The sequence below is a fragment of the Sylvia atricapilla genome, chromosome 11, assembly GCF_009819655.1.
Source record: "Sylvia atricapilla isolate bSylAtr1 chromosome 11, bSylAtr1.pri, whole genome shotgun sequence".
Classification (NCBI taxonomy): domain Eukaryota; kingdom Metazoa; phylum Chordata; class Aves; order Passeriformes; family Sylviidae; genus Sylvia; species Sylvia atricapilla.
In genome coordinates this window covers 12,194,710-12,216,255 of record NC_089150.1, presented here as the reverse complement: position 1 = coordinate 12,216,255, position 21,546 = coordinate 12,194,710, and the positions used below count along the sequence as shown (strand labels likewise).

At 53.7% G+C, this 21,546-nt stretch overlaps 3 protein-coding genes across 3 annotated transcripts; 2 read left to right on the top strand and 1 right to left on the bottom strand.

The window, feature by feature from the left end:
* Positions 1-25: 25 nt before the first annotated feature.
* HMCES (5-hydroxymethylcytosine binding, ES cell specific) lies at positions 26-5,674 on the top strand. The gene is made up of 6 exons (XM_066326685.1): positions 26-375; positions 2,168-2,311; positions 2,651-2,770; positions 3,318-3,478; positions 3,936-4,128; positions 4,539-5,674. Exons 1-6 carry the CDS (start codon positions 193-195, stop codon positions 4,743-4,745), a joined length of 1,008 nt encoding a protein of 335 aa, XP_066182782.1. The 5' UTR covers positions 26-192; the 3' UTR covers positions 4,746-5,674.
* Positions 5,675-7,139: 1,465 nt separating this feature from the next.
* On the top strand, positions 7,140-8,880 carry LOC136365956 (histone H2A type 2-B). The gene is made up of 2 exons (XM_066326688.1): positions 7,140-7,267; positions 7,344-8,880. Exon 2 carries the CDS (start codon positions 7,410-7,412, stop codon positions 7,788-7,790), a length of 381 nt encoding a protein of 126 aa, XP_066182785.1. The 5' UTR covers positions 7,140-7,267; positions 7,344-7,409; the 3' UTR covers positions 7,791-8,880.
* Positions 8,881-12,684: 3,804 nt separating this feature from the next.
* Positions 12,685-14,247, bottom strand: H1-10 (H1.10 linker histone). The gene has a single exon (XM_066326687.1). The coding sequence runs from the start codon at positions 14,037-14,039 to the stop codon at positions 13,386-13,388; it is 654 nt and encodes a 217-aa protein (XP_066182784.1). The 5' UTR covers positions 14,040-14,247; the 3' UTR covers positions 12,685-13,385.
* Between the last annotated feature and the right edge of the window lie 7,299 nt (positions 14,248-21,546).

Below are 21,546 nucleotides of genomic sequence, written 5' to 3'. Positions count from 1 at the left end.
CGCCGCTCTGTCCTCCTCCCGCTGTTCCAATTACATTCCAATAAAGCAGTGCTGTGGCTCTCCGTGGCTGTGTCGGGGGCGGGACCGGCGTTTCCGCGGCGCGGGCCGGCCCTGCCCCCGGCTGCAGCCCCTCCCCGCGGGCGGGCGGGCGGGAGCCCAGCGCGGCGCTCGGTGTCCCGTAGAGCCGCCGGGATGTGCGGGCGCACCGCCTGCTCCCTGGCCGCCGACAACCTCCGCCGAGCCTGCGCCTACCGCGACCGCCGGGGCCAGCAGCGGCAGCCCGAGTGGATGCGGCAGGAGCGGTACCAGCCCTCCTACAACAAGGGCCCGCAGTCCAGCGGCCCTGTGCTGCTCTCTCGCCGCCACCTCCAGCAGGTACCTTCTGCTCTCCGCGGCCCGGCCACACGGGCGGCAGGGCCCCATCCGGCTCCCACCTGCGGCGGGGGCGGGGGCTGGACATCGTGCGGCTCAAATCGGAGCGGAGGGAAGGAGGCCGTGCCTCCCGGGGCGGGGGGTGGGTTAGGGGCTTGCTCTGAATGGCCGTGGTTTGTTTCCTTTCGCTTTGCTATACGTGACAGATGTCGAATTTTCTCATTGCTAAAATGTTGCTTCTTAATATTTACATGTTCAGAAGGAGGAAGGGAATCGCTATCGTGCTTCCACCACAGTGTTTATGTTTTCTGCAAAAATGGGTATAAGTGCTTAAAGTGCTTAACTTTGGTAAAGTTTTTTCGCAAATCCTGTAATTGCTCTGCTGGTTTTAATTGGCTTCCGTGAGGCACCTCTTTTTTTTTTTTTTTTTTTTTTTTTTTTTTTTTTTTTTTTTTTTTTTTTTTTTTTTTTTTTTTTTGGTTATTTCATAACTCTGCGGCGTGTGTCCAGGTCACATTGGTGGTAGGAGAGAGTAGAGAGAAGAAAAAAACAAAAAATCTCAGCTCCGGAGCGGGGAGTACACCTCTGCTGTACACCTGTGCTGACTGTTGTCCCTCCTAATTTAAGCCACACACGACCTGCCCCGGACAACGTCGGCAGCCTCTATGGCTGTTGGTTTGGTTTCACACAGAAAGGGTGCCCGGCCAACTGCTGCTCTTAGGCGTTCAGCTGGGTGAAACGGGGTGTGCTCACTTGGAACACCCTGATTTGGACTCGTTCTGCTCTCCCTCCCCAGCTGGTGGGACAGCTGCGCTTCGCAGCCGTTACAGGCCCAGGTGATCAGGTGGGACCCGCGGTGGGACCATTCAGGAGTGCTGTGGGCAATGCCATCAGGCATCCCTCATGCCCTCATTTCCTGCTTCAGGGGTCCCACATTGCCCTGAGAGTAGGCAATGGACCTGATGGAGCAGAGGAATATGGGGCAGGGTGAGTCACAGGTATCAAGTTGTTGGGATGCTGGTGCGGTGTGGGGTGTCCCTTTTGGTCACTCCTGCCCTGAGGGAGGCTCTGAAAGACTTCACAAAACTGCACACATACACGTCCCTGCATACACACACCTATAGTAAGTGTATGTGTGTCTGTCTACTGCAGTCCTTTGGGAGCAAACGACCCAGCAGCTACTGCCGGGGCCGGCAGCTGTGGGCAGAAAGTGAGAGCAAGCTGGGGGAGAATCGAAAGCCACAAACGTTGTCCAAAGGCAGGTAATATGCAAAGCACAAGCAGTGAAAGTGCACCAGGTCAGCAGAAATCACATTATTAAAATGAAAGTGAGTCTTTTGCCCCTCTGGGATGTTCAGTCTCACCAGGGGAAGTTTTGAGGACTTTGACACCAGCCTGATATGATTGTTTACTTGAGAGCTCGCGAGTTCATGTCTCCAGCCATTTCTACTAAAAAATAAGCTGTGTTAGTTCTTCCAGAGAGTTGGGTGAGCCTCAGAGACAGTTCTTTATTCCTGCAAAATATTTATGTGCTTTCTGCTGAAGATTAATTCTTACATGAAGGCTGTTAAGAATATGCAAAGGGTTATAATTAGTGGCTGTTTCTGCATGGCTTGTAAGGGAGGGGCAGTGAGCTCCAACTTGTCTCTTGACAGAGATGCTGGGCAGATCCCTTCTTTTAGAGGACAGAACCACTTCCACAGGACTTCCCAAAACACCTCCCTCAAGCTATGGGGATGCTTGTGGTCTCTGTGACGTTGCTCTGACCTGAGGCGTTTCTCTGTTCATTCGAAAGGATGCTGACTCCTCTGAGCGGGTCCTCATGGACATGCGCTGGGGCCTGGTGCCCTCCTGGTTCAAACAGGACAACCCCTCCAAACTGCAGTTCAACACCTCAAATTGCCGCAGTGATACCATGATGAGCAAGTCCTCCTACAAGGTGAGCTGCTGCCACCCTTGTGTCCTGCCTGAAGAAATCTTGTAGTCAGCAAACCCAGGGATGAAACATCTGCTGGGCAAGTACTCGTCGCTGCTTGCCATTGCACAGGGGAGCAAGTCCCTGTACTGCAAAGCTGAGGGTTTCACTAAAATGGAAGAGCTGAAAAGGCAGTTACTGGTAAAGCTCAGCATAGCACTAGGCATTTGTGCATCTCAGGGCAGTTTAATAAAGTCCTTAAATTGGAGGGAGCGAGAGGGCTGGGTGATTGCAGGAGCCCTTCTGCCTTTGCAGGCTGCTGGAGGCTGCTGTTCACTGCTCACTTGTGCTGTCTCTCCCCAGGGTGCTCTCCTGAAGGGCAGGCGCTGCGTGGTCCTGGCAGATGGCTTCTACGAGTGGCAGCAGCAGAGTGGGGGCAAACAACCATATTTCATTTACTTCCCCCAGACCAAGGATGCCATGGTATGGAGTTCCTTGCTGTGTCTGAACACTTGCACCAGCTGCATGGGGAAAAGCCCACTTCCCTCCTACTCTTCCCCTCTCTGGGAGTCTGTTTCCCAGTAGGGCCGTGTTCTGTGCTGGGCTTGGCACTCTGCCATCCCTCTGTGGCTGGTGGTTCCCATCGCAGCAGTCTCCAGGCTGTAAAAGGTGATGCAGCATCCCTGCCGTCACGGTCACTGCTCCCCACATGCTGGATATTTGCATGGGTGGTAAATGTGGCTCACAGGGGCCTGGCTTGGCATTTTCACTACCTCTTTCATTTGGCTGAACCAGTGGCTAGGATATTCAGAAAGGGAGGAGACCACTGACTTGCCCTGGGAAGATGAGGGTCCTGCCACCTCTGCTGGAGTTTCTTCAAATCAGTAGAAAGACTCCTGAAGAGCCTCAGATCAGTTCTGTTCATCACTCAGATCTGAGTCACTGACCTGCCTCAGCACTGGCAAATCTGTGCTGCTTTGGCTGTGCATTGGCCAGCACTGACCAGGACAATGGGGCCTCTCTCCTGCAGGACAAAGAAACAGAGGGAGACAAAGAATGGAAAGGATGGAGATTGCTCACTATGGCTGGCATTTTTGACTGCTGGAAGCCACCAGGGGAAGAAGAAATGCTGTACACTTACACAATCATCACTGTGGATGCCTCCAAGGACGTGAGCTTCATCCATCACAGGCAAGTGGGACCAGGCAAGGGGGTTGCAGGGTGGAGGGGGATGAAGTAGGAGAACTGCACCTTTAGACACCAGTCTGGCAGCATGCAGGCAGAGTGCAGCCTCCTCCTCCTGCTCTCGGAGAGAAGTACTACAACATTACTGACTCATTTCGGGTCACCTACTCATGCTCTTTCCATAAATCACCATCTTTGTGCTTTGTGAATGGCAGTTGGAATTGGATCACTTTCTGGAATTGGTCTCCCTGCCTGACCAGGGCCCGGCAGTCAACCCCTCTGCCTCTTCCAGCAAATCAGCATGAAGTGAATGCGCACTCTGCCTTGCAGAAGAGCATCCTGCTGCTTCAGTTTTTCCTGTTTCCCCCAAGATACCAGCTCCTTGCTAGCTTACAAGTCTGGCTTTTGCCACCACGCTGACATATCACTGCTGAGCTTTGGCTCTAACTGTCTTATCCATTAGGATGCCAGCCATCCTGGATGGGGACGAAGCCATCAGGAAATGGCTGGACTTTGCTGAAGTGCCAACCCAAGAAGCTGTTAAACTCATCCAGCCCACGGAGAACATTGTTTTCCACCCAGTGTCCACCTTTGTCAACAACATCCGCAACAACACACCGGAGTGTGTTGCACCCATTGAGCTGGGAGCCAAGAAGGTGGGTGCTGGTGGGGGCTTAGCAGTGGGGAGCTCAGCCACAATGATGAGTCTGAGCTGGGTCAGAGCTGCCAGGCTGCAGGGAGTGGCAGTAGGCAATGTTTGCAGAGCATGCCCCTGCTTGATGTTGGAGTGCTGAGCGCTGGACAGATTCCCTTCCCTCTGCTTCCAGAAATAAAACTGTCAGCCCATGCCAGGATTTTGCTGCCAAATGAGGCAAATTCCATGTGAAATGAGTCTTGGAACAAGCCTGTTTGTAGCAGACTGGGGAACCTCCCACAGATGTGCCTGATTGCAGGCAGAGCCATTGCTCCAGCCTTCACATCCTGCTCTGGACCAGCTCTTGCAGCTGGGTGGCTGCCCTGTTCTCTCTGTGCTTCTAACTTCTCTCAAACTCTTTTGTCTATCCAGGAGGTCAAAGCCACCCCAAGCAACAAAGTGATGCTGGGTTGGTTAAAAAGCTCCCAAGAGGGCTCTCCCCAGAAGAAAGAAAACGATTTGCCCAAGTGGACTAGTCAGTTCATCCAGACTCCTTCGCCCAAGAAAACCAGCGCAGATGTCCTGCAGCAGTGGCTGGGGAAGCAGGGACAGCCAGCTGCGAAGAAGCACAAGGCTTAGGCACCAGCTGAGATGGCTGGCCATCTCTTCTACCCCTGATTTTCCTAAGCAGAGTGAGAAAGGTATTTTTGGAAGGCTTTGCAGACTGCTGTTGAAATTGTCCAAGCCTCTCAGGTGTTGATCTGTTGCTCTAGGTTGTTGTCGCTCTTCTTTGTGTTTTGTTAAAGGTTGATGTCTGTAAAGATTTTGGCTTTGTCTTGTGCTGACAGAATGAATATAATATGTTGGCCACCCTCCCTGCCAGTCATGCCAGGTGAAGATAAAGCCCTGAGAAGCATCTCAGCCTGCTTAGGGAGGAATAGCTTCTGCCTCCCGACAATGTTCATAGTTCATGTCTCTTTCTGCTTGGTTTTCTCTTCCCTTTTTTTGGTGTTAAACTGTTATCTCTTTTCCACCTAATTCCACACTCATCCTGTACAAATTCCTTTCCAATGCTCTTGCCCTCGAAAGATGGCTGTAGTACTGAAGAACAAGCAGTAAATACTGTGAGGAAACCCCAGGCTGGGAAGATCTGCCAGATCCACCCCACTCTGCCCCAGCACTGCTACGTGCATTCATGGCTCCTAAACAGAGATGTTGAAGTGGCGCCTGGGAGGAACTGGACTTGCTTAGTTTTCCCTGCTGGCATCAGGGCGGAGCAATGTATCTGTCACGTTGTTTGTGCAATCATTTTGTTAATGGGATTTGAAGACTTAGAGAGGATTTCCTTGATCTGGGGAGGGATGCACTCTGCCTTATTCGAAAAGGCCAGTCATTGAAGTCCAGATAACCTAAGTGCCATTACAGAACAGCATAGGGCCGTTGTTTTTGAGGTCAGAGATTTTGTAAACAGAGCCAGATGTTACAGACCAAAAGCCTTACATGGTGAAATCCTTTCTAGAAATCAGTACTTCCTTTGTGTTGGAAACAATAAAATGGGCTTCACTGGCTGGCTGCGCCGTGCCCTTGTCCATGTGCGTGTCTGTGTTCCTCTTGATCACTGCAGCCCCACTGCTCCTGTTTTGCAGGCAGAGCTTGTACCTCCTCTCCATCTGCTGAGGAGCAAACCACCTACCCACTGCTGAGCTCTCAGGGTCTGAGCTCTGCAAGGGCATGTTGGTGGAGCATGTCCATTTGCCAGTGGTAAATGTTCCCTGGGGATTGATTCTAGGGATCCTCTAGAATCATCTGTCCCTGGTGAGCTGCATGGGTTGCTGTAGCTGAGGCTTGTCTCTGGGGAGGGACAGCAGGGCCAGGACAGGAGCCACAGGATGGACACGTAGGGAGACCCAACTGCTCTTGGCATGTAATCTGCCTCTGAATCCCTTGCGTGCTACAGAGGCAGCTGAGCACAGGTTTCATGACTTACGGGAAGCTGGTGTGGGATTAGGATTTCTATCCAGAAAGCCTGTTGGTAGCTGGCTCCTCATTGCTGTCACCATGACTTGAGGCAAGAGAATCACTGTATTAGCAGCTTCTGGCAGAATAGATTTTCAGCTGCTAGCACTGCAGCCTTGATGCCTGTCCTTGCAGGAGCCACAACGGGAGGTTTCTTTCTCTGCCTGCCCATCACTATTCCAGGATGAGCTGCTCAGCTGCCCCAGTCTAGTCCGTGCTAACTGCAGATGAAGCTTTTCTAAAGGTCAGCAGCTCATCTCGAATTCATTTCAGGTCTCCAGTTGCTGTGGAGGGAGTGAAGATGCTGAGCACGAGTGGGGGATGCTCAACTTTCCCAGCTCTGGAGAACATTATCCTTCCCCTGGGGATGCAGGGGTGATGCAAAGGCACAGGGTACAGGTTATGTCCCTCCAGTCTGTGAGCACCAGCAGCAACATTGCCAAAAAAAACCCCTAAACCCAGAAAACCCTATGCTGAGTGTTTAATGAGGAGCTGAGCTACATCACCCTTAAACGAGTTTGGCTGCTCACCCGAGGCTATTTGAGGCAGTTCCTCTAACCTGGTGCAGAAGTGACCACAGTCAACCTGGTCTGTCCACAGAAACTGATTTGGGAGAAACTTTCCCCTTTGAGGAGACAAGAGAGGACAGTACTCGCTGCGGGTTGCCCTCCCTATCGGGGGTTCTTTTCCCCGTAGCATCGCCCTCAGACTTTGGCATCTTTCCGGGAGAGACATCCCGATGGCCGAGGAAGGGGCCATGGGTTTGGGCAAACAGACGGGCAGAGCGCAGCCGGGACATCCACGGGCGCTCGGGCCAGGCCCCCTCCCCACATCCTCGGCCCCGATGCAGCCGCGAAGCAGCTGCCGGGGCGCAGGGAGCGCCGGCGGCTCCAGGACCGGCCGGAGGGCAAGAGCCGCGTCGCTGCCCTCCCTGGGCGCCGGCCCGCGGCGGAGCGTAGGGCGCTGGGAGCCCTATGCAAATCAGGGATTGGCACGGTGACCAATCAGCGCCGTGGCGGCAGCGGCGGCAGCCAATGGGACGAGGCGTGCGGCAGGCGGGCAGCGATATCCGCGGCGCGGCGGCGGCGGCGCGGGCAGTGCGGCGGCAGGCGGCGCGCAGGGCAGAGCCCCGGTGGCGGCTGCGGGTAAGGGCGGCGCGGGGCGGCGCGGGCGGGGACGGCGCGGGCCCCGCGCGGTGTAACGGCGTTTGTCTCCCCGCAGGCGCCGGGACCCTCTGTGTGCGGCGCTGCTTGAGAGGCGGGGGCGAGGGGCCGCTGCCTGCCGGCCATGTCGGGCCGGGGGAAGTCCGGCGGAAAGGCGCGGGCCAAGGCCAAGTCGCGCTCGTCGCGGGCCGGGCTGCAGTTCCCCGTGGGGCGGGTGCACCGGCTGCTGCGGAAGGGTAACTACGCGGAGCGGGTGGGCGCCGGGGCGCCGGTGTACCTGGCGGCCGTGCTGGAGTACCTGTCGGCTGAGATCCTGGAGCTGGCGGGCAACGCGGCCCGCGACAACAAGAAGACGCGCATCATCCCGCGGCACCTGCAGCTCGCCATCCGCAACGACGAGGAGCTCAACAAGCTGCTGGGCGGCGTGACCATCGCCCAGGGCGGCGTCCTGCCCAACATCCAGGCCGTGCTGCTGCCCAAGAAGACGCAGAGCTCCAAGAAGTGAGCGCTGCCCCCTCGTCCCCCTGCCCCCGGCTCCGTTATCACCACTGCCTCATCTCTCTTCCCAGTGGGACTGGGGTTCTCCGTCCTGCCCCTCAGCCCGGCCGGGTGGTGAGCCCTGGCAGCACCCCACCAGCCCTTCACTAGCCCCCCTGGTCTGGGCTGTGGCAGGGTGCTAGGCGAGCATGATTGAGCTCAGGCCCTGCTTGTGCCCCCACTCTGCCTCATTTCCCTCTGGAAGAAGTGGTTTTGGAGGAGGCAGCTGGATCACAGCTGTTGGCAGTGGTGACATCGGGAGCCGTGTGGTTAGGTCATGGTGCAGAGCTGCTGGTAGCTGCTGAGGATTGCTGGCAAAGGATGGACACAGGTACCCCTGGCTGCCTCTTCCCTCCACCAGCCCTGGGACTGTGCAGGGCCCCCCTCCAGCTGGCCCTGCTTGCCCTGGTGTGTAGTTGCTGCTGTCGTTCCCCTGCCTCCATCCTCAGCAATGCCATCCTGGCCGCACTGCAGCTGCGAGGGCAGGGGGCTGGAAAATGTGAAGAGGAGAAAAAGTTTCTCCATTGGCAAGAAGTGGCTGTTAGTCTTAGTTTCGTTCATGGTAAAACTAGTGCATTGCCTACTGTAAAGAAGCTTTGCTCTTATTTATTTTAAGGTCTCTATTTTTGGGTACATCCCTGTAAAGTCACCTCCTTGCAGCTCCCTGGCTCGGTGGCTGCTGGGGTACTTGTGTTCCCACATGCTGTGGGTCCTGGTAGCAGGGTGGGGTGGAGGCTGCAGTGACAAATCCCTTCGGAGAGCGTTGCAAGGTCAGGTGCCCACCGGGAGCGGGAGCTGCCATCTTCTGCCACGGCTCCCCTCCTCTCCCAGCTGCAGAAGCCCTTCGTCTCGCTGAGAGCTACCCTGTACCCTAGTTGCACTTCTGGAAATGACATACTCAGTCTCTTTTTTCGTTGTTGTTTGTTTGTTCAGCACTATTTCTGTCTCTGAGAAATAAAGTGATGATGATATCTGTTACCTGTAACCCTTTATGGATGAATATTTCTTTTGAAAACCACTAGAGTTTGTATTAAAGTCCACTCCTGGCTAGTGCCATATTTATTTCCTGGCTGTGTGGCTAATGTCGAGCATGGGGGCAGGATAGCTGTCCCATGACTCCTGGAATAGGTGATGCAGAGACAGCTTTCCTGCTGCCCAGCGCAGCCGCTTCTGTGAGGTCGATAGTTGTGTGCATGCAGCAGTGTTGAGGCAATCGGACCTAGACCTTCATCACACGTTTTTTAAATAAAAAAAAGAGTATCTTCTATTTATGTGCTCTAAGTAGCATGTGTTCAACCTATCGAATCAGCTGTTAATCTTGTGGATGAAGTAACTTACCCTGGATCTGAGTTTAATGTTATCTAGAGCAGATGAACCTGGATGCTTGTCAGCTGGCTTTGTGCAGGGCTTTTTCATTCTGGTATGTTGGAGCCGTGTGTTCATTGGTGTTGTGCTGATGAGGTGTGGAGGTGTCCTATGATTCCACTGGGGTATCCTGACCTTGGTGGGTGGGGACAGCAGGGCACAGCCCTGCTGCAGTCGCATAGACCCCCTGGGATCTCTCTGCCTCCTGTAAAGAGACTGTTACCACCAGGGAGGTGGGGGTAAGCAGTTTCCTTTCTGCTGCCCAGTGTGGTGGTCAGTGTTTCTGTACCCTAGTGTCTTGTTCTCACCCTCTTGTTTCTCCAGGACCAGCATTCTGTAAACCTGAGAGTGCTTTGTATTTCTTAGAAAAATGCACAACTTGTGATTCTGAAAAGAATGGTGCAAACCTGATGATACCTGATTAAACTGGTTCCCTGTTGAATGCTCTTAAATGTGCTGTGTCTTGTCACCTCACCAAACTCGCAGAATCTGGCAAGCTCTCTGGGCTCTGTGTTTTCCGAAGGGAAGGACTAGTAAAACACCAGACAGGACCACTGCTAGACCGTGTGTTTGCCCTTCACTCGGACAGAGAGTCTTTTCCTACCCTGGGAGCAGATAATACTATTGTCTGTCTCTTTTCCCTGCTATGGGAATGCCACACGGCCTGCTGGCTCTGTCCTGAGTGCCAGGAAGGTTCAGCCTGCTCCTGGCTGGGTGCAGTGGAGGAGTGAGGCTGGATCCAGGACCCAGGACCCTCTCCCAGTGCTGAAGGTGCCCCATGGTCTGCTCCAGGAGCTTTTGGGTGACCTTGCAGGCAAGTAGGCAGAAATGAGAAAAGCTGATCTTGAAGGGAAGGAAAGAACTTGAAGATGCAAGGCTGTTTGCTACTCTCACACCCTCTCTTTTGTTGGACATTCCCAGATGGCTGTCCTGGAGGCTACTCTACAAACCAGTATTGCACCATTTGGGTTTTAGGGAGGAAGGGTTGTGGGAAGCATGGGCGACTCCCAGTGGTGTTAGGGTTGGGTGCTGGTTGGTCTGTGCAGGGCTGTAGGATGTGTGGGTCTGGGCTGGGGGTGCCGGGCAGGTTCCTGTAGGGCACTGTCACAATGTCACCTGCCGCCCTGCTAGCCACGCTGCCAGCACAGGGCAGCAACCAGCATGGGGAGACTTGGAGCTTGGAGCCACCCTGGATGTTGTGTGGCTCTGCTGGGGCTGGTGACACATGCAGTGCCCTCAACACTGAGCTCCAGCTGGGCACTGAACTTCCTCTGCTGGTATGTGACAGACCAGCTGGGAAAGCTGGGATGTTACAAGACAGAGCAAAGGAAATCCTGTCTTCAGGACAGGACCGTTGCTTCAACCATTGCTGAAGTGTTTGGCCTTTATCACCTCATAAACTTCACAGCTGAACATTGTTGTGACCAGGAGATTTGGAAGTCTCGGTCTTTATTATAAAGCTAGAATGAATGTGGTCACTGTCAAGTCTGCAGCTTCAGGGACAGGTCTTGTGCTTTCTGAAGGGGTGTTACTGGTCCTGGTTCTTCTGAATGTTTCATAGCACCAGAGCAGCTGAGCTCATAAAATGTGAAGGACTTGGCTGAGTAGAGCCTTCCTCAGAAGTCAAGTGAGCCTGGAAGGGTGTCTCTTGGTCTGTGCTTCCGTTCAGGAGAGGGCTGGGAGGCTGGAGGATTCTTCCCTTGCCTCTTGAGTACCTGAAGATGGTATGAGCACAGACTGGGAGCTGAAAGCTGCCTGCTGTGGGAGGCTGTTGTGCAACTCACCACGTGCGGCAGAGTCTCTGCCAGCTGTGTCCCTCAGCTCTGGAAGTTTGATGAGATGAGTCACTGGCTCTTGAAAGTCCCCAGGGCTTGAGTTTCTCTCCAGAGCCTGGTCCTCATGGTTGGCAGCACCCAAGGGAGCTCACTCGGGGAAGCCCCAGCATCATGGCTCCTGGCAGGCTCAGCCTGTGAGGTAAGACAGCTCCAGCTGGATTGGCAGTGTGTCACCCTGCTGCCTTCCCTGTGCCGGGCAGCTGGAGGGTCACTGCCTTCCCTCTGCCTTGATGTGCGCACGGGAATGTGCCTGCTGGTCTGCCTCGAGAGGTGGTTACTGTTTGCCGTGCAGATTATTGCCAAGGAGTCCAGAGATAGTGTTGGTTTAACCTCTCCTCCTGGAGAGGAGGGTGACCCCTCTGCCTCCTGTGTCCCAGCCCTTGGTGAGGACATCACTTCTGATCCTGCCAAACCTGCAGTATTGGCTACTGGCTAAGGACACAACGGCAGGTCAGTGCCAGAATGCAGCAGATCCCTCCCAGGCCTGATGTGGGGCAGGCAGGATCGTGACTGCTTCTAAATACAGACCTGGAGGGAGGCTGCAGCCTCCTGTAGCACACCACTGCTGTCTCTTCCAGGAGCATGGCTGGCTTCTCTTGATGAATGTAGCAAAAGGACATTTCTTCAGGGAGTAAAACTCGCTTCTCTTTTCCCTGCTTTTTCTCCAGAGGACAAAGGGATAAAGCAGGTGCCCCAGGCCTGACTGCGGCCCTGGAGGAAGGGGCTGTTCCTTTCCCAGGAGTGCTGAAAGGCCCTGCCATCACCTGGTGTGACAGTCCCTAGGCCCGGCTGGCTGCTGTCCCTGTCACCGCCTCCTGCGGGAGGTTGGGAATGGGCCTGATCCACGCTGTGTTCCCTAGGCACAGGGATCATGTTGATGCTCCAGCACAGCGGCTCGCCAGCGCTGGAGCAGCTCTCGGGCAGTGCCTAAACTCTCCCTGGCTGGTGGAGGCAGTGGGGCAGGGCCCTAGCGTGGGGCTGAGGCTCGGGGTGATGGCAGCGCTGCCAGGGGCTCGCTTACAGCCGGCCTGGGAGGTACCGCGCACCTCCGCTTCTCTCGTCCTCCGTCCCCTGCTGCAAGGGAGCTGGGCTGCCACTTCTTGTCCCCTCCTGCAGCCCGCTGCACGCTGCGGGTCCCCGGGGCCCGGAGGGCGATGAGCCGGAGCTCATCCCTCGCCCCGCGGTCCCTCCCGCAGCGGGCAGAACAACATGGCCCAGATCCCTGCCGGGATTTACGCAACCTCGCCGGCTGCGCTATAAATAGCCAGTCCCGGGGGGGCTCCGGCTCTTCCCCCGCTGCCGCTCCTGCCCCGGGGGACGGGGACGCTCCCGGCCGCAGGCGGCTGTTCCCCGGGAGCTGCCCCTGTCCCGCCCAGGCGCTGCGGGGAATGGACGCCGATGGGGCGGGGGTCTGTGCTGCCGCCGGGGGTACTCCCGCCCCCACTGGTCAAGGAGCTCAGCCGAGCGCAGCTGCGGAAGGATCGCGCTCCTCCCCCGCCTCCATGGCGAGGGGCCCTTCTATCTTTGCTCCTGTTCTCCACTCGGAGGAGGATGCGGACTCTCGGCATCAGCACCGGGACGGACCCCGACCGGCAGGGAAGCCCCCCTAGGACATCCCCCTTCCTGCCCGGTCCCCGACGCCTGCAGGGAGCACATGGGAGAGGCGCTTTGTACCAATTTATTTGAAACGACGATAAATGAAAAGGAAAAAAAAAAAAAGAAAAGAAATCAATAAAAGACCCCACTAACCCAAACCCTCCCCCAACCCACCCATCCCCATCTTCATAAAAAAACATTAAAGGCCATTGCAGGTGCGGTCGGCGACCGCCAGGGGGCGCCGCTGCGGCGCGCCGGGCCATTGCCGTGGCGACCGCCAGGGGGCGCCCTTGGGCCCTCGGCGCGGCCGGGCGCGGGCAGCGCGCGCCGCGGGAGGGGCGGAGCCGGGCGGGGCGCGCGCGGGCGGCGGGAGCGGCCCACGTGGCGCGGGGGGGGGCTCCGTGCAAAATGGCTGCTATGGAAACCGAGCGGGAAATATCCCTGCGAAGGACCGGGGGGACTCGGGAGGGGGTGGGGGCCGGGAACCGTCTACAGGCGGGGAGGGGCGCGGCCGAAAACAAAAGGGCGCGATCGGGGAAAAGCCGCGGAGTAGGACGGGGGAAAACGGATGGAAAAAATAAGGCGGCAGAGAAGGGGAAGGGGGGGGCTGGGGCAGCCGCTGCCCCGCTCACCGCGCACGGCGGTGGCTGCAGAGGCGAGTCAGCAACACAAAGACAAAGCGGGTCCCCTGGGGTCTGTCCTCAGAGCAGTCTGTGCCGCGGGGCTCTCAGTCCGGGGGGCGGCGGGAGGCTCCCTGCGCCTCGATCTCATGCTTTTCGGCTCTTGAGCGCCTTGGGCTTTGCCGACTTCTTCACCTTCTTGCCCCCGGGGGACGCAGCTCCCTTCTTGGTGGCCTTCTTAGCTTTGCCCTTGTCCTTCTTGGCCGCCGCGCCGCCGGCTCCCTTCTTGTGCGATTTCTTCTCGGGCTTCTTGTTGCTGGCCGCCGACTTCTCGGCGCGCCGGGTCGAGGAAACCGTCGCCTTCTTGAGGGACTTGTGGGCGCTGTTGCCCGCGCCCCCCTCACCGCCGCCTTCCAGCTTCTTTCTGTTGAGCTTGAAGGAGCCGTTGGCGCCGGTGCCCTTGACCTGGAGCAGCGTGTCGTTCTGTACCAGTGCCTTGATGGAGTACTTCAGGTAAGTCCTGCCGTTCTGCTGGTCGAACCAGGCCACCTTCTTGGCCTCGTTATAGATCTTAGCCAGCGAGGAGCCATTGCGCTCGCCCAGCTTGCGGATCGTCTCCACCACTAGCTGGCTGTATTTACCCGGCTGATTCTTCTTCTTGTTGTTCTTCCTTTTCTTCGATGGAGACGAGGCGCCGCCGCCTCCTTTCGCCTTCTTAGCAGCCAATTTCTTCTCCGAGGAGAGCGGCGCCTCCTCTGCCTCGGCCAGGGGCAAATCCGTTTCTTCTAGTTCTACCGACATGGTGCGGGGAGTCGCGAAGCGGGCAGGGGCAGCGGCGGCGTGGCGGGGCCCGGCGAGCGCGCTGTGCCGACTCCACTCGGTGTACGTTCTGCAGGGGCGGGCGCCGCCGCCGCCCCTTATATGGGTACGGGGCGGACCACGTTGAGAACAACAACAGCCTGGTCCGCCGCCAGCCCCAACTTGTGCCTCTCGGGGCTTTTTCGCGGGGCTCCCGAGCCGCCGCCGCGCCCCTCCCGCCCGGGCCGCCGCCGCCCCCACGCCCCCCGCCCAGATTTTGGGGGTGCGGTCGGGGCGGCGGCGGCAGCTCAGAGGAGGGCGCCCGGCGAGCGGGGACTGGGACCTCAGCTCTGCCCCTCCCCGTCCATCGCCGTCGTCCGCCGCCCAAGAGGGGCCGCCGAGGGCGGAGGGAGGCGGCGGGGGGCGGCGGCGGCGGTGGCCCTGGGTTCCTCGGCGGGAACTAACGCAGGCGACGCCCTCCCGCGGCCGCCGGCAGGAGCGCGGAGATGCCCCGCCGAGGCAGGGGGGTCCCCGCCCCGGCGGCTATAGGGCCGCCCCTCCACCGACCCTCACCCTCGTGTCACCGGGGGGAGGCCCCCGGGAGAGCCCTCGGTGTGCGGCGCGCCCCCTCCTCCCGGCGGCCGTGCCCCGCAGCGGAGGGTGCGGAAAGCGCGGCGGGGCCGGGGTAGGGCTGGGGAGGGGCCAAAGAGCCACCGACCGGGCTCGGTGCCGAGGGTGTGGGGGGATTGTGTGAATCGTGGCCGCCCCTGCAGCCCCTCCGTGCCGTGGCAGCGGGTCGGGGGCTCGAGCCCCGCTGCATGCGCAGCTTTGTATGGGCACGGGCGGGGGGAGGGGCAGCGATGCTCTGAACATCCCCTCCCAATTGAACCCATCTCCCCAAATCCCACCGGGGGAATGCGGCTTCGTGGGGAGGGGTCAAGGGAGTGCACGACGCCTCCCTGACCGAGCCCCCGCGGCTGGGCCAGGAGGGTCTCGTCTCCGTCCCCTCCTGGGAGTGACACGCGCGTGTGCTGGGACTCTGGGCACAGGCACGGCTGTGCACACACCCCCACACATGCACACCCGCACATACATGCACACACGCACACGGTCACAGCCGCACACACTGTCGCACCCCCGCGCCCTGCCCATGCACGCCGAGCCCGCGCAGCCCCGCCGCCTTCCCTTTCCCCCCTCCTCCTCCTCCTCTCCCCATCCCCCGACTCTCTCCGCCATTTCCCTCGCCCAGCCCCCGCCGCCGGAGGGGACGAGCCCTGACTGCCCGCGGTGTTGGGGGGCCGTGGGGTACCAGGCTCCTGCCCAGCCGCGTGTGTGACCCCATCCCGAAGGGATCTGGGTGCTCTCCCACCCCGAGGAGAAAGCTCCCCAGAGCAGCGGGGTTCTGCCCCTCCGTGCGGCCGTGCCCAGGCACCCCTGTGGTGAGCTCTGCCCGGCCCCTGCGAGGCTCTCGGGCACGAAGGGGGGGCGCAGCCCCAGCATTCCGGGGTGGCCCCGGGATCCCCCATCCGAAGCCCCTCGGAGCATCGGGAACATCGCGCACCCACCCTTGGGACACGGCACCCACCGCCTGCACGGCTGTCGCCGGGTGGGGGTGTATGATGTCTGCGTGTGTGTAACACTGCAGCCTGATGGAGCTGGCTTACCTTACAGCTAAGCCGGCTATGGAGTGTGGTTGGTATGTATGGTCTGTCTATTATAGAGATGTGATATATAATAGTCGTTATTTATTGTAATAGTTACATGTAAATTTAAAATGAATATAAGTGCATGCACACACATAAAGACCTAGCTATATATTTTAAAATATTGAAATAAACATGAAAATTTAAGAACAATACATGTATATAGGTGGGTGGGTGGGTGTGCGAGCAGGGCTGGGCAGTGAGTGCACTGATCTCACCCCGGCTGTGTGGCTGGGAGCAGCACAGGGATCCAGCACCAATCCCCAGCCACAGAGAGCCAGGGCTGACAGTGAGGGCTCCTCTCCCTCCCCTCCAAAGACAGGGTAAGGAATGGAACACACACCTGGAAATAGGCAGGTATATTTATGTGAATAGAATGTGTGGGGGAGGCTGCTTGTGTGTGTGAGAGGAACACAGAGAATGTGAGAAAATGGCCCCAAACACACACACACACATACACATACACACACACACACACGTTCTGTTCCTTTATGAACATACACACTTCTATGGACACAGTGAGTCTAGTTCACACACACGTCTCTCATATACATACATACACATACATACATATCTACAGAGAGTGTGAGAGGTTCACAGGCAGTTCTCTCTTGCTGTATATACACACATTGGCATATATAGAAATATATGGGGGATGAGAGAGGGAGCATGCTATTCAAACATTCTCACTATGCAAACACAGACATATATGCATAATGTATGCAATATATATCGATGTGGGGATAACCTCTCACACTCTTTTCTCCTGACCTCTCTGTATGCACACAAATGCATGCATGCTGTTCTATCTACACCCATATATGCATACACACAGAGTGAAAGAGTTCACACACATTATTCTCTCTTGTATGCTGTCTATACATCCATGTGCATATATACTTGAGGAAGCGTGCAAGATCTATTGTCTCAGACACAGACATTTTCTATCACTCTCTCTCTTGCTGTCCTATATAATTGTATAATCTCTGTATAATTCTTTCTGTATGTGATACATTATAGAGAGCAAGGGAGAGTTTTTCTCACACACACAGTACTGACTTTGTAGATGCATGTGTGTACATGTGTACAGTGTTCACTCAATTGTCTATATATTTATGCAAATATAATGCAGAGAGAGCATTGCTTGTACATATTGTTCTCTGTTCATATATATGCATATTTACCTATATGCTGAGCTGTTTTCACATGACAGTCCTTTCTGTTCCTGACTAGAAACATATATATGCATATACACACATGTACTGTTATATACACAGTTGTTCACACATAATTCTAAGAGAACATATAGAGTTAGGGGAGAGCTGTTCAGACACACAGTTCTCTTGCTATATACACATACATACATGTGTTCTCTCATATAGTTCTCTACATATATATATATACATGTATAATTAGGGAGACAGCTGTTTGCACACACACAACACTCTCTTGTTATATATAACTAAATGCATACATACACACACAAAGATCTTCACACAGCAATAGTCTGTGTGAATAGTTCACACTAACCATAGTCTCTGTTCACATACAGCCTCTCTCTTGCCATATTGATATATTTAGACATATACAAATAACAAGTGAGAGAAATTCATACACACAAACCAGTTTCCATGACTCTCTCTCTCTTCACCCCCCACCTCCATATATACTCTCTGGGATTCATAAATATATGCATATCTATGTATATATGTTGATATATTCTCTCTCCATATGTGCACACATGAGTAGAGATAGTAAGAGCCATCCTCACACACAGTACTCTCTCTTACCTTATATATGAGTGTATAGATGCATATATGCACACATGTACAGATTGTTCATGCACAGTTCTCCTTGTCTCTATATATACATATGTAATTAATCACATAGTGTTTACACAGAAACACTGTTTTCTCTGCATCGTACACATGCTTATGTATAGTTAGTGAGCTGTTTTCACACATGTGTATATAAACACACATTTATTTTTCTACACATGTATATTTCTCCTACATGTGTGTATATAAACACACACATATATGCTGTACATATAGAAAGCCTGCTTGCCTCTCACACCCTTCTCTCCCTATAGACACAGGGATGTACTTAAAAGAGCTGTTAGCACTCACAATTCTCTTCCTATACATGCACACAGACATACATTTTTATATACGTGCATCTATACTGAGGGACCATTGTTCTTTCATACAATTACACAACTCTTTCTTGCTACACAGATGTGCACACACTCCATGTATGCAGACATATATGCATATATACCTAGATACTAAGGGATATGAAGTAGCAGGTATGGTATATATAATATATGTATATAAATTATATTTATATATTATATAGACTATATATTTATAGATGTGCATATATATGCACACTGAGATGTTCAGAGAACTGTTTTCACATACACTTCCTGATATATTTTCTCTCTGTATGTCTCATCCATGAAATGCTATATACATACATATATTTGTATATATATGTAAACTTCACAGAAAATTCTTTATATATGCATATATACATATATAATCAGAGAAAGCACTATTTGCACACACATATATATATATAGAGATAGAGCATGTGAGCTGTTCACAGATGTGCATAATTCTTCTCTCAATACACGTATATACATAGATTTGCACTTAGAAAGGGATGAGAGCTCTTTGCATACAAGTTCACCTGATATATATATATATTTATAAATACACACACATAGGTATATATGCATCTACAGGGAGAGAGAGTTGTTCTCACACACACTTTTCCCTTTCTATAAATATACACACATCTGTGCATATATACTCTATCTGGAGGGCAGAGAGATCGAGCTGTTCATTCACCTCTCCCTGCATGTATATGTATATGTATATGTGTACTCACCAAGTGTTCACACTAACACATTATATGCTTTGCTATATATCCACATACATATGAATACATAATTCTGTATATTACATATATAATTAGAGATACACACAAACACTGTATCCTTAAAAACACACAATGACCTTTCCTTGCATGCACATATATACAGATGTACAGTGAGACTGTGAGCTCCAAGTCTTTCTCTTGCTACACACACACACACATATGTGTATATATACAAATGTGAAGCACACATGCACTATTCAGACACAGACAGAGCATGCCTCCTATCCCCAGCCACACATACTTGATTTAAACATTTACTTATATATGTAACTAACTCTGTGTGTGTCTATTTTCTACCATTCTTCCCATCTTTTCCCCCCAAGAGGGAGAGAAAGACCTACACAGAGCATGGTAAAAAATAATCCCATCACATCCCTCCCCCTGTAAAAATGCATGTGAGGTGTCTGTGTGTGTGTGAGAGGTTGTGGTCTCTCCCACCCTGTCTTCTGCCCCACATACAAAATCTGGGGTGCATATAGTGTGTATGTGTGTGCATGTATTGATCTGGACATATATTCTCTGTCTGCATGCATGGATATATATATATATATATATGTATATATATATAGGGCAAGTATTGCTCCCATATGTGTATATGGGAGCCAGTCATTTCCCCTCCCAACTCACACCCGAATGTTCCCGTATCCACCTCTACATTCAATTTATTTAGACATTTATTTATGTGTCTGTATTTTCTTTCATTTTCTTTCTCTCCCTCCCCCTCCTCTCTTTCTCAAAGAAATACAAAAATAGCTAAACTACACACACAGAGCTGCATGTAAATGACCCTTTTATACAAAAACCAGACAGAAATAAGCAATATACAACTATATAAAAATATTTAAATATATATCAAATAGACACAGAGGTGTCTAAATAGTAAGAAAAACCTCTGTGTGTAGACAAAGAGAAAAAACCCACACCCATAGAAATACAAGCACATATGTGTAAAATAATTTAAAATGTGTCTGGATGTGTGTGATCATCTCTGTTTCTCTGTGTATGGGGGCAGTAATATACGTAGACATACATACCTTTGTATATGTGTATATTCTTGTAATTAATATTTAATTTTTCCTATAAAATAAATAAAGTATATATGGGTGTAGCCATGTCTATGTGAGAGGTAATTTTTTCTCCTTCTGAGTATATGTATATGAAGAAAGAAACACTTTATGCTACCTGTGTGTACAGGGGTAAGGCTGCAGCCACATATGTCTCATAAACAGAAACCTGTAACTGACTCGTGCTCTGTCTCTGAGCCTTGGGAGATTTGCCTGTGTAATGCAGCGATTCACACACACACACAACTTCATGCCTGTGCTTCTTTGTGCTCTCGTGCTTCTCCTGCTGATTTACTCTCCAAAAGGTGTGTCCTGGTAAATAAATCCATACACACATTCCTGCTGGTGTAAACATGTTTGAATATGTAAACAGCAAACATGCCCATATTTGCCTAAAAACATTTGGTGTACCTATAGAAACCTGGGCATGTTTTTGTGTTTGTATCACCATTTCCCTGGGGGCCCCAGGCTGTGTGCTGGGTGGGGGTCCCTGCACACCTGGCCAGGGCCACTGGGGCTGGTGGCAGCCATTTGGGGCTGCAGGTGTGCGGGGATGGGGCTGGCACCGAGCCCACCGCAGTGGCTGCGGCTGCAGGCGCTGGGCTGGCAGGGCTCCTCTGGGGTCAGGCCAGGATGCAGTGCAGGACACGTCCAGCCCCAAAGCCCAGCCAGGCACCACCGCCAAGGCACGTTCCCACCCCAGGCTTCGCACCTTGGCGTCTCTGGGCCGCCCTCCACACGCCAGTGCCCGCACTTGGCCTGGAACTCCTTTGACACCGCTCCCCCTACACAGCCCCTGCAGCACAGATGGAGTTTGTGTGATTTCCCAGCTTTCGTATTTGTATATCTCACAACACAGCTGCCTTCTGAGCAGTTCCAGCGCTGGTGGGAGCAGCTGCCAGCACCAGGCCCCACAGCTGCCTGCCCTGCCGCGACCTCCCTCGGCTTCACCCACTTCCCCAGTCCTGAGCTGATTGTAGCTTTTACTGTTAACTTAGGAATGGTGGACTCAGGAACGACCCCCTCCCCTCGTCCTGTCTGGCTCCTTCTTTGGATCTCTTCCCCCTGCCCTGCCAGGACCTGGACAAAGAGCAAAACCACACCTGAGCTCAGCCGCCTCCATGGACCAGCTGAAGGCCTCAGCCTCTTCCAGGGACAGGTTTCCTCTAGGACTCACCCAGCAACAAGTCACTCTTGCACCCGTTGTCATTACACCAGCAACATAGATGATGACAAAAGTAAAAGCCATGAGATTCCAATGGTGCAGGAAATAGTTTTAAGTGTGTTCCCTGCAGCAAGTCAGTCCAGCTGGGCTTCTCTAGTCCCGGAGTTCTCCAGACCACGGTGATGACAGTGATTCTTGCAGAATACCAGTCTCCCTCTGTGACACCACCACCCCTCTGAGCATAAGAGCAGGGTACCAATTCCCATGCTGCTTGCCTGCTGCACTGGTTTTTGTACACTTGTGTGTATTCCCACCTGTAAAAACATTGATATGTAGGCGCCAAATGGAATCCCCCCTCCCCTTTAGCATCCTGGTGGGGGTTAGGTTTGTTCTTCTTTTACTCTAAAGATTTTTTTTCCTCATAAGTTACTAGGAGACTAAGGAGTGCGTGCTTAAGGGTGCTTGACCAAAACAAAGAGGTGGGCGAGGAGGGGGAGATAAATGCGAGTTTTGGGGCAGGTAGAGGATGGAGCCAGAGGCAGCTTCGCTGCTGTTTGCTGCAGGAGGAGTTCACTGTCATCAGGAAGTGCAGTCCTGGGAAATCTACCAGCATCTGCTCACCCTGGACATTC

Bases quoted from the DNA above. Each gene is read 5' to 3' on its own strand.
- H1-10 (XM_066326687.1), bottom strand. From the start codon at position 14,039: ATGTCGGTAGAACTAGAAGAAACGGATTTGCCCCTGGCCGAGGCAGAG.
- HMCES (XM_066326685.1), top strand. From the start codon at position 193: ATGTGCGGGCGCACCGCCTGCTCCCTGGCCGCCGACAACCTCCGCCGA. The intron at 3,479-3,935 runs GCAAGTGGGACC...CTTATCCATTAG, and splicing joins GTGAGCTTCATCCATCACAG to GATGCCAGCCATCCTGGATG. The intron at 4,129-4,538 runs GTGGGTGCTGGT...TTGTCTATCCAG, and splicing joins TTGAGCTGGGAGCCAAGAAG to GAGGTCAAAGCCACCCCAAG.
- LOC136365956 (XM_066326688.1), top strand. From the start codon at position 7,410: ATGTCGGGCCGGGGGAAGTCCGGCGGAAAGGCGCGGGCCAAGGCCAAG.